This window comes from Xylocopa sonorina, chromosome 8 (assembly GCF_050948175.1).
Source record: "Xylocopa sonorina isolate GNS202 chromosome 8, iyXylSono1_principal, whole genome shotgun sequence".
Lineage (NCBI taxonomy): Eukaryota > Metazoa > Arthropoda > Insecta > Hymenoptera > Apidae > Xylocopa > Xylocopa sonorina.
Window position 1 is genome coordinate 1,576,993 of NC_135200.1, and position 13,049 is coordinate 1,590,041.

General features: G+C 30.2%; 2 protein-coding genes and 1 pseudogene across 3 annotated transcripts; all 3 read left to right on the forward strand.

The window, feature by feature from the left end:
• Positions 1-650: 650 nt before the first annotated feature.
• LOC143425952 (uncharacterized) lies at positions 651-6,807 on the forward strand. Of its 2 annotated transcripts, none has more exons than XM_076899044.1 (6): positions 651-807; positions 2,709-3,913; positions 3,993-4,052; positions 5,833-6,063; positions 6,140-6,331; positions 6,401-6,807. In XM_076899044.1, coding segments are annotated over exons 1-6 (1,854 nt in total). In that variant the 5' UTR covers positions 651-805; the 3' UTR covers positions 6,565-6,807. The 2 variants fall into 2 exon arrangements, with proteins under 2 accessions (XP_076755159.1, XP_076755160.1); XM_076899045.1 differs by having other exon boundaries at positions 652-807; positions 6,140-6,310.
• Positions 2,175-2,501, forward strand: LOC143426515 (uncharacterized; annotated as a pseudogene).
• Positions 6,808-8,553: 1,746 nt separating the features above from the next.
• Pect (phosphoethanolamine cytidylyltransferase) lies at positions 8,554-11,330 on the forward strand. Its single transcript, XM_076899054.1, has 6 exons — positions 8,554-8,693; positions 9,163-9,300; positions 9,474-9,653; positions 9,958-10,384; positions 10,474-10,694; positions 11,160-11,330. Exons 1-6 carry the CDS (start codon positions 8,650-8,652, stop codon positions 11,254-11,256), a joined length of 1,107 nt encoding a protein of 368 aa, XP_076755169.1. The 5' UTR covers positions 8,554-8,649; the 3' UTR covers positions 11,257-11,330.
• Positions 11,331-13,049: the final 1,719 nt, after the last annotated feature.

A 13,049-nucleotide genomic window follows, 5' to 3' on the forward strand; every position in this document is an offset into this window, starting at 1 on the left:
TACACATATCACGCATACAATATATATTATTAAATAGTTTTATTGCAATTATTAAATGAAACTATGAAAGAATTAATATATTTTCTTTGCAAATGTACATAAATTATCATTTTATTTATTGTAGTAATTTTCGATATATAGAATAAATTAAATTTATTTCTACTAGAATTTGGTTTGCTACGTAAATATATATACCAACTAAAATAGGGTACTACATTCATATTATATCATTGTAACCAAGCGCGTGCGCGCGCGCGTGTGTATATATGTTATTAATTTAATGTGTATGTCGCGCGCGCGCGCGCCTACATGTTTGTGTGTACTGTTACAAATTATAAATTAATAAAATTGTTCTTTCTTATAAAATTTAAATGTTTTTTACCCTTAAATGTACGATAAAATAGCATTAGCAAGGGTTTTCACTTCAACATTTTATTTTGGAACATTTTCCCTTCCACATTACGCACCACTATTTCCGGTATATCATGCAATTATATTTTTAACAATATTTATAATTAATATTTCAACGTTAATAACCAAAAAATAAATAAGTAATATTTTTAATGCTTGATTAAATTATATTTAAGCTGAAAAACTAATAAAATATGCAAAGCAGTAAAATTGAAGCTAAAGTTGTACTATTTCCTGGTATAATACGACGCCATGATATTTGTTTCACAGATCCTCTTCGGATCGTATAACGAGTAGAACGGTACTTTTTATTAACTATACTGATTTATATCGTCTATCCATTTAGGAATATCACCGTAATCATCAACCACAAGCAACAAATATCTTTATAACAATGTAAGTTACATAAAATATCTACTAACTTTACGTAAAGATATTACTTTTTTGTGAATATCTTATTGACATTTATTGTCTGCAATTGTCTATGCCATACTCCATATTGCTCTTTTATATGGATGAAATTTTTCCCGTTATTATATCAAGCCATTCGTTACTAGTAATAATCCAATTAATACTGATATTTCATTAACTGTATTATTATTAACAATAATATAATTAATACTAATATTTAATTAATTGTATTATTATTAATTATATATATATATATATTTATTTGTAATTATAATTTTGGGAATTAGTTCGATAGTACGTGTGTGATAGATGTATGTATTGTTTAAGTTTGATTTAACTTTCGGACATAATGATCAAACTTAATGTCTGTAGGTTATAAATAACTCGATGTATTTATTAAAAGAAACTTATACACGACAATAAGATATTTCGATCATATACTGTCACGCGCATTATGTATTCATCATTTTGTCAAATTTAAATTTTCCTGCTCTACGAATATTCCGTGAAGATTGTACCTTCGTAGATGGTATAAATTTTCTTCTAACAAGTATTTTTGTTTTCTGTGTAACTTTAAATTTATTATTTTTATGTTCACAATAATACTTGTAATGAAAAATTTCTGATTATATTTATTTTTGTCCATAAGATATCATCATATTAAAACATCACCAAGGGAAGGAACCTTATGCAATGAATATTAAAGTTTAGGGATAAGTAGTAAGAAGAAAAATTAAATATGGACAAAAATTTAGGGAAAAGTAGTTAGTAAGAAATCTATTAAATGTCAAAGCATAGGATATACGATGATCTTAAAGACAACAAAATTACTTAACACTTAGCTGACCCAACGGTCACAGAGATCTGTACAGTTTCCACCGCGCGAGGGAAAACCAAACTGCGTTGTCCATTGTGCATTTTTCTGAGGTCAGGTTTTCCTCAGATAAAAATGGTAGATCTACCCGATCGGTCGGCCACCGACTAGCTTGGAAATAGGTAGATCTATCCGATCAGTCGGTCATCAACTAGTTTGGAAATGGGTAGATCTACCCGATCGGTCGGCTAAGTGTTAAGAACTATCATTGTAGTTGTAGACTATCTAACTGTTTTATCAATCAAATAATCAAAGATATTGAAGACTTTGTTGTATCTCTTATATAGAGTAGTAATATGAAATCAACGCAATGTATTTAATATTTTAGAATACCAAATTTCCATAAACTCGAAGCACCTGAGAAAAGAGATTATATTAACATTTCTTCTAAATCATGTTTTAGTTTTATTCAAAATTATGTACTTGTTTATATATATATATAAATTATTTCATCTCTTTTAGCTAAATTCCTCCTTGAAATCTAAATAATAATCTAATATATATATATAATCCTAATGTTACAACACGAAGTCCGCATATAGTTGAAGCTTATCGTTCGGATAAAGAAATTACTGTGAAAGGAGCCAATGTACCAGGGCCAAATATATACTTTGAGGAAGGCGGTTTTCCAGACTACGTTTTGAGTGAAATTTGTAGGCAAGGTTTTGGTGAACCAACTGCGATTCAAGCGCAAGGTTGGCCTATTGCTTTGTCCGGTCGCGATATGGTTGGAATTGCTCAAACTGGCTCAGGAAAGACATTGGCATATATATATATATATTATAATATAAATCTACATATATGATCTATATAATCTATCTATATATGATTAGATTTCAAGAAGGAATCTAGCTAAAAAGAATGAAGTAATTTTTATGGAAACTTTATAATGATTGTTATAAATCATAAATTTACACCATGCTTTACAGTTTATTCAGTATGTTAATTAAAAAGTATGTACATATTGTATTTATATTTATTTTTGATACTTAGAAATAACTTTACCTTAAAGGGCTTACCGTGATCGTGAACGCGGTGATAGAAGGGGTGGAGGTGCACGCGGAGGTGGTCGTTTTGGTGGTCGAGATGGAGGCAGCGGAGGTGGAAGGTTCAGTAGTACTTCCAATAGAGATGGTAATTTTGGAAGCAATAACTTTAAAAATCGACAACCTGGAGAACGTCTTCGGAAGCCACGATGGGACATGAGTACATTGCAACCATTTAGAAAAGATTTCTATGAGCCTCATCCTAATGTTACAACACGAAGTCCGCATATAGTTGAAGCTTATCGTTCAGATAAAGAAATTACTGTGAAAGGAGCCAATGTACCAGGGCCAAATATATACTTTGAGGAAGGTGGTTTTCCAGACTACGTTTTGAGTGAAATTCGTAGGCAAGGTTTTGGTGAACCAACTGCAATTCAAGCGCAAGGTTGGCCTATTGCTTTATCCGGTCGCGATATGGTTGGAATTGCTCAAACTGGCTCAGGAAAGACATTGGCATATATTTTACCGGCGATTGTACATATAAACCATCAACCAAGGTTGAACCGAAGTGATGGCCCTATAGCTCTCATCTTAGCGCCAACGAGAGAACTTGCGCAGCAAATTCAACAAGTTGCGTCAGATTTTGGTGTCTCATCACAAGTAAGAAATACTTGCATCTTTGGTGGAGCTCCGAAAGGTCCCCAAGCACGTGATCTTGAACGCGGTGTTGAAATTTGCATAGCAACACCTGGACGTCTTATCGACTTTTTAGAACGTGGTACAACAAATTTACGTAGATGCACATATCTAGTACTAGATGAAGCTGACAGGATGCTTGACATGGGCTTTGAGCCACAAATTAGGAAAATTGTCGAACAAATCCGACCTGACCGTCAAACTCTTATGTGGTCAGCAACGTGGCCAAAGGAAGTACGCAATCTTGCAGAAGAATTTTTAACAGACTATATACAAATTAACATTGGCTCACTGCAATTGGCCGCAAATCATAATATTCTTCAAATTGTTGATGTATGCGAAGAATTTGAAAAGGAGGGTAAACTTATGAAACTTTTAGAAGAAATTTCGAATGAACCAGAAAATAAAACTATTATTTTTGTTGAAACAAAAAGAAAAGTAGATGATATAACACGTGCAATTAACAGATATGGATGGCAAGCAATCGGGATCCACGGAGATAAAAGTCAACAGGAAAGAGATTACGTATTGAATCGTGAGTTTTTGATTAGACATTTTGTTTTTCTCCTGTTTGTAAATCTATTCCGCTTGATATCAGAGGAATTTTCTTTTAGAGTTCCGGAATAGCAGATCTGCCATTCTAGTAGCTACAGATGTTGCAGCAAGAGGATTAGGTAAGAATCTGTTTACACACAAGTGGAGTATGATGTAAGGGTCAGGCTGCGATGGTTATTTCACATTTGTGAGAGTTGTATTATTGTGATGTGGCAACGGATAACGGCATGTGCCAGACTGATTGACATTAGCCTTTCTTGGTGTGAATGGAAATTATTCCAAATATCTAGAGGTTCTACAACGACAAATTAACACGATCAGTGATTCAACTTTGTTTCTTTTTTTATTCTATTTAAAATATATTAATTTATTTTTATTAACTCATTATTTAGGAAATTCAACATAATTTATTGTAAAAGCAAACAAAATTAATGCTGTCGTTTTTCGTCTTTTCAGCACAACAGTATTGAAAGGAAATTTTGTAATATGTTTAGTTTTATCATAGTCCAGATGGATTTTGACATACTTTTAATTTCTATAAACTTTCCGTACATTATAATATACAATATATAGTAATATTTAATATTATTAGTAGAATTAAGAGTAAGTCAAAATATTTCAGGAATAAAAGTAGATTAGGTAAGCAGGTAAGGAGATAGAAGGTTCATCACTTAAAATTTTGTTCTCATTGAAAAAAGTCTTGTCAGTCTGGTATTAACGTGCTGTTCTATGTGTTTTCAGAGGCACATGCGACGGAGTTTTATTAATGATAAGAACTCTGGAGAGCTTGCTTTGGAATATATAATTGAATGGGACGTGACTGCTGGTCTCTGTCCCCGCGCAACAAGCTAACCTAACGCTGTGCCTCGGCCCACCGTGCCACTTGAAAAAACACACTCTCACTCTGTACCTGCGACGGTCCAAAGTATGGAAGTCATAGAATTAGGGTATTTAGCGAATAAGGACCTACCCAAAACAGGATAGACATTTTTTTTAACGTTCACTGTCTTAGATTAGAAGGATAGGAAATGACATTACATTGTTTTGCAAAGTTTGTGAACAGATATTTTTAATTAAACAAATAATACATACGTGTATATATATATTATATATACGTGTATATATATATATATATATATATATATATATATATATATATATATATATATATATATATATATATTTCTTTTTCTTTTTTTTTAACGTGCAAACATCTGATTTGTTTTATTTATTAAAAATTTGTATTGGCATATAATTTAACTTATAAGTTGTAAGAAGATTTGAGAATTCTCAACATTGCAAAGCAAATGTCGATGTTACTCGTACAATGGAATGCATGTGGGGTTGATCGGAGAATGCACATGGTGCTCATCCAATGTTCCAACCTCACGGAAGCAATACGCAAGGACCAAATTTTGAAAGACCAGCACAGATCCATACTTTGGTGCGGGAGAGAAGGGTGTGAAGTTACTAAGAGTAAATATACAGCTCGCTAACGCATAAAGTGAGAATTCCATGAGAACCATCTGAGCTCTGATTCCTCTACATTTCCAAAAATGTATTTACGTTTCCAGCTTTTGGCAACCACAGGTAAATAATATAAAAACTTGCTCTTTGTGGTCAACTCATTCGTGTGCTTCGTATGTAAATTATAGATGGAATGAATATTTCAATATACTAGTCTGCAATAAAATAGACTAGACTATTTTGGACCTGACTATAGACTGTTTTATATTTTTCTTTTGTACATAAAAAAGCAATGGTAGTTTAATTCCATCTGTATTGCACATATTACTGTGTCTACTAATGCTTTAATTAATTCGCTTTGTAAGTTAATCGAACCACAAAGACACGAGTAATTTTTTATTTTCGATGATTATAACTTTCAATGTTGTACAGATGTCGAAGATGTTAAATTTGTGATAAATTTGGATTACCCGTCCAATTCGGAAGACTATGTACACCGGATCGGACGAACAGGACGTTCTCAGCGTACAGGAACAGCTTACGCATTTTTTACACCTGGTAACGCACACAAGGCCGGTGATTTAATTCAAGTTCTTGAAGAAGCGAAACAAGTTGTGAATCCTAAACTGTATGAATTATCGAAGAATCCAGGCATTTATAAAAGTATGTTTCGATTGATAGTTCAAAAATTCCGATTCCATGTCTATTTAGCTTCATTTCTGTCATTATTATTTCACAGGAAGTCGTTATGGAGGACGTACCGGGGGTGGTAGTGGACGCGGTTCTGGTGGTCGCGGTGGTAGTTCTCGCGGTTCTCGAGGTGGTCGTGATGGTGATAGAGGTGGTAGATTCGACCGTTCTAATGGCAGTGGAGGAGATCGTGCAAGTAAATGGAATGGAAATAATAGTAGTATGTCTTCCCACAAAAATTGTGAGATTTTTATTTTCTTGTCGTTTTAATTTGTTTGTGCACATTGCTAATTAATTGTTATCTATTTAGGTGGTATGGGAGGAGGCAGTTACAGTAGTAAAACATTTTCTCAAAACAATTATGGTGTAACTTCTGGTGGTGGCTCCAGCGGTTATAGTCAGAACGGTGGATACGGAGGAAGTGGGGGGGGAGGTAGTAGTGGAAGTAACTATAGGCAACAAAATGGTTATTAATCTCAAAAGGATCGATTTTAAAGAGGAATCTGATGTAATATAGTAAACAGGGACAGACAGAAAAATGTTCTAAGTGGATAGAGCATGTTTTACTTGAGTGTAAAATGCTTCTAATCGTAAATAAATACAAACTAGAGTAAAAATGATTGAAGGTATTAGGAGGTTCGGGTTATATTAACTAAAGAACATTGATAAGCACTCTTTTTTTTAATGAAAAAAGTACATATACATTAAGTGTAACGGTAGGTCACTAGAATCATCAGTGATGATTCATTTTGACTCGCGGTCCCAGTAAATAGGACCGTCATTCTTTTCTTCTTTCTTTATATTATGATTTAATTCTTAAAAATTGTTGATGTACCTAATGTGCATCAAAGAAAGATAAACAAGAGGATTTGTAAAAAAATTGAATAATGTTCCTTTGAATAAAAAGTTTTAAGGGACATTAAAGTGTAGAAAATATCGATAACAAGAATGTAAGTCCACAATTTATGATCACTATGACGGTTAGTTAATTTATCAGTACGAAATTTTGAATTTTAAAAAAAAGAAAAAAAAGATTGTGATTAAGCTAATAAGTGCAAAAATTATTTGTGTTATTTGAAATATACAATGAAATTAAATTTGGGAGAGTATGGAAACTCTATACAGTGTAGTATTAGAAATGTAATAAAATAATATAAGTATAAAATTTAAACAAAAAATTTTATTACCACAGTTTACTTTCTTCGTACGGAAAGTAAATTCTATACATTTAAGTTTCTATTGGATCCAAAAATATTAAATTAAGCAGTAGTAAATTACTTTAGTAGAAAATTGTTATAATTAGTTTAGTGTACTCTGCAGATAAAGTTCATTGAAAAGAAAAAAAAATAAGAAGAAAATCATGAATTAGAGCTTATATTTATCAATACAATATTTCAATTATGCAGCTGTTTGAACGTTTTATTGTTTAACAGTTTTGTTATTGATAAAGTATTAATCATAATGTTTACCGATATGAGTTATCGATACTATGATTTATAGATATATTATTCATTGGTTGAAGCATTTATGAGGTTTAAAAATCATACGATGAAGTCAAAGCTTAATGATTCATTCCAATATAATATCTTGCACAGTTTTTATTTTTGCATTAATAGAAATGTGACTGCCAATTATGCGAGCCTGTCTAATTGCTTTAGCGATAGTAAAATGAAAATTGTAACATTATTGACATAGTCATCCTTTATAGTATTTAATATATAACGTATTAATGTGTATATTCATCTATATGTATTCACAATATTGCGTGAATATATTTTCTAAAATCAACCGAGTAAATTAAATGGTTAGATTCGAATTTTAGAAGTAAAGTATTAATGTGTCATTAATACAGTAAATTTTGTAGGTCTGAAATTGTCATAATATTTTTGTATTGTACAATGCCATCCGATAAATAACGACGTACTCCATGTTTCACTGTACTAGTATCGTATTAAAACATTACACGGTTACTCCAATATATTTCTATTAAAGTTTATCATTAATTATTACATTAAATTTACGGAACAGAAGAAATGTATCCCAATTTAAGAATGTTTAATTATATGTACTTTCAAGTTTACAACTAACAAATGTAGCTAAATCTGCTTGTGAGATTGAAAAGGTATACGTATTTAAGAATGCGTATAGTTTGTTTAAATCCATCAAAGTACTAAATTGTAAATCATTTCATATGGATAATATATACGGATGTCATTCCAAAATTGTATAAAATGTATTTCTTATAAAAAAAACCTTGCAATACGTTTCATTCTTACACTTTGGAAGAGTGGGGAGAAGATTTCTATTGTTAAGTATTGTTTAGAAGTTGGTTTTATATACACTTTCACGTATACCACGTATACGTAGTAGTTATAGGTATATGGATGTGTGTATTTAGCGAGAGAAGTGGGGGATATACTTGATTTAAAACGCATGACGCTCGAATCGAACAGTGTAGACGACGAGAATCGGTGTACCGTGGTTGGTAATTGATTGATAATATTTGTTAAGTAAAAACTGTTTCCTTTCCTGTATTGTGAATATCAGATTTTCTTCATCATGACAGAAAACCGTAAAGAAGTGAGAGTATGGTGCGACGGATGGTAAGTTTCTGTCCATTTAATTTCATTGCCCGTTTATTTGAATCTTCACATGCCCATGTTTCAAATCAATGATTAGTTTTTCGTTTATTTTTCTTAATAAAATGCCGATTTCATCTAGGTAATATTTATTTATTAATATATGTACATAATGATAAAAGATTATAGCTAGAATAAAAACAATCGCGATTATTTTATGTAATTCACATCGGTCTGTCTTTCATAGTAATGATACATAATGATTAGTCGCTGCTTTTTTATCTTTTAGTTTTTGGTTGAAATTACGATATATTTTGTTGCGCCTGTATGTATGTAGAAAGATAGATAATGAATTTTGTTATCGTGAAATATGGACTTATATGACACGCGTTTATTGTCAAAGAAATTTGCTCTAACTGCGGATTGATACGATGTAAACACACGAATACTTTTTATATCTGTAGCTCAGAAAACAATTATGTTTTTAATGCAGTTACGATATGGTACATTTCGGCCACGCAAATTCTTTGCGTCAAGCAAAAGCATTAGGTGATTATCTAGTTGTGGGTGTACACACAGATGAGGAGATTACTAAACATAAAGGACCACCAGTATTCATGGAACAAGAAAGGTATAATTTTATTGTAGAAAAACAATTGAATTTTTTTTTATTTAAAATGATTCCTTTAATTTAGAACAAGTGATTCATATCTGTTTATTGTCGAAATATTAAAAAAAAATTTTATATACTTCTATTTCGTGTAAACTTTTAAGTTACATACAAGTTTTATAAATATATTTCAGATATAAGATGGTTCGTGGTATTAAGTGGGTGGATGAGGTGGTTGAAGGAGCGCCCTATGTTACAACTCTAGAAACGCTAGATAAATATAATTGCGATTTTTGTGTTCACGGAGATGATGTCACTATGACAGCAGATGGTGTAGACACGTATCATTTGGTCAAGGCAGCAGGTCGTTACAGGTATACATGTAATAATGCAAGATTGAATTAGAAAATATGAATTCATATTAACATATTAATTATTTAGTCGCTGCCTTTTTCAATATATAGTACTTAGAAATTTATGTTCTTCACAATGAATTAGGTATTAATTATTCCTCCTTCGATTTGATGTACTTATTTTGAAACAATATTAAATTTTTTTTAATATTTTACTTAAATACAGTATTCCTACATTGAATATATATGTTTTATGTATAGTACTGAAAAGTTTGCATGATCTATAATGTGAAATACTTCCTTAATATACACATAATTCTTGCAGAGAAGTTCAAAGAACAGCTGGAGTGTCAACAACTGATTTAGTAGGACGTATGCTTTTAATGACTCGGCAACATTTTAAGCAAGGAGATAGCGAATATAGCGTTGACAGAGAACCTAGTAAAAGTATGGGTCAAGATCGAACAGCTCGAAGTCCGTGGACGGGTTGTTCACAATTTTTACCTACTACGCAAAAAATTATTCAATTTAGCGATGGGAAAAGTCCAAAGCCTGGGGACAAAATTGTTTATGTAACTGGAGCATTCGATCTTTTTCATGTTGGCCATTTAGATTTCTTGGAAGTGGCAAAGAAAGAAGGTGATTATCTCATAGTTGGACTACACACAGATCCAGTAGTTAATCGATACAGGTGTGGTAATCATCCAATTATGAATCTTCATGAAAGAGTGTTAAGTGTACTGGCGTGCAAGGTAAGAGATAAGGTATTAGTTCAGGTGTTTAGTTAAAATATTAATTTAGTCGTATATATATTATTTCTTTTTTATTTATGTGTACATAGTATGTTAACGAAGTGGTAATTGGGGCACCATATGAAGTTACTAAAGATCTTATGGAACATTTTGATGTATCTATCGTTTGTCATGGTCAAACCCCTATTGTGCCTTGCGAAGATGGTTCAGATCCATATGCTGAACCTAAAAGACAAAATAAATTTAAATTGGTGGACAGTGGTAATGACATGACAACAGAAAAAATTGTTAAACGCATAATTCTTCACAGGTATGTCATCTTTATGTGCTACATAAGCATAATTGAAAATATATTTCATTGTTTGCTTCAAATATTATTTTTATAAAGTTAATCGAAGTAATATATAATATGTATTCATTTTTTTTTAATGTCCTCCTATTATAGGATAAATATTCAAAATTAGGTATATATAAAAGTGTATTTTGAAGTTAATTGAACAGTTTAAAAAAAATTGAAATAGAGTTCAATAAATGAGCTCATTAGAGTAATGAATATCCCTTTATGCATGCTACTTTATAATTTTATATCATTCATCTGTCGGTACACTGCAATTTTATAACAACAGTGCATACGTGTGCTTTTTTTCCCCTATAATGTATAGTTTTTACTTATTTCATCCTAGTGACAAAAATTAAAAGGGAACCAAAAATGTCCATATGTGTTTTGCAGTTTCAAGGGAGTCTTATAATATTTTGACATAGAACTTAATTACAGGTTGGAATTTGAAGACAGAAATTTGAAAAAGGAACAAAAAGAGCTGGAAGCTTATGAAGCTTTTGTAAAATCACAAAAAAAAGAAAGGACTGAATAATTTACTTTTTATTGTTCACAGTGCGCGGTAATCATATTTTGTAGAATACATTTATAAATTCGATATTACACTGATATTCAAATTATTTAATTACAATTCGAAAATATATGCCTGGCTTAAATATTTGTAAGTATACTGAATATTCAAAATATTAATATACAAAAGTATAATTTTTCATTCCCAGTAACTCGACGACGAAAATGAATACAACGATGAGGAGTATACAATAAATTGTGAATATCTATAAATTATTAATCAACAAAATTTAGAAGCAATTGTTTTTACGTTACTGCACGTTTGATAATATTTATGAGTAAGCATTATTAAATATATAAATATAAATAAATAAATAAATAAATAAATAAATTCATATATAAATATATATATGTTTTATCTAAAATATATTGTATGTTTTTAATTCTTAAGTGGATTTTATTAACGTATAAAAAATTTACTTTCGTCTATTCTGTTATTTTATTGCTGACAATTTATTTTTACAAAATTACATACATATATAATAAGCGAATGATATAAATTTTTTTAGAACAAGAGCATATATGCCCTGTTCAATTTATAGTCATTTTCTTATATAATTTATAACTAGATCTCTCTTTTGTACAGCATCATAAAATATAAATAATAATTAAGTTTATAAATACAAATTGTATGTTTAAATGTAAATATCATTGTCTTTTAAATAGTTGCTTTTAAGGAATGTTGTAATTATTTTAAAGCTCAATTTTCTCTTTATTTTAAAGTTTAATAATTTAAAAATTTATTAGATATCATTTTTTGGAATGTGTACTCATAATAATTCTTTATCACTATTTAAAAGAAAAAAATAATTTATTTCTGACAGTCCCAAGCCAAAACGTTAGAAAGATCAAGATAATATGTCATATTAAATTTTTAAATGATATGAAAATTATTATTTGAATGTAAAAAAATTGATCGATTTATGTGTTTTTATACTATTGAATTGCGCAGTATATCTCTACTTACTTATTATACATACAATATATTTGTGCAGTATTGTTATCAAATACATCAGAATACATTTATAAATTCGATATTACACTGTACGTATATTTAATTAATGCGAACGAACATGTATATTGTACAAGAAAAATAATGTATATTTATGAACAGAAATATGTCAAATATGGAATAAGTTGTAAGTGTGTGCGCCATGATTTACTATGTAACGTTAAATTGTGTTGGACCAAAATGATAACCAAAGAAGATTTTAAGTGAATCTATTTCATGCATTTATATTCTATGAGTGTATACATAAAAATTAATTTGAGTGTAATACTTGTTTCGTACTTGTATCTTAATTTAATCAATTAAAGTTAATTATTATAGGTTTGTGTGTGTATGTATGTGTGCATATACATGTACAAATAAAATGTTAACATGTCTCCTATTATATTGCATTTGTACAAATATAGCAGATTGATATGGTATAAAATGTTTAGAAATAGGACGATTGATTTAAATTTTACAAACGATTTCGTATCGCTAAAATTATTACGATACGTAGTAATGTTTTACTTTACAATAAATAATATTGTATGCAAACATGTACATAATTAAATGGTTTGTGATATTTCTTTATTTATATATGTTTACTCGTTCGATTAAATAATTTGTGGGAGAAACTTTAAATAATGAAAATTCATTTATGAACAATAAATAAATATTCAATCACGTGTATGTATATACATTGTCGAATTTACACAACCACCTAAGTAAACCCCATACATCGTGTTCAACTGTACCGGCATTTTACT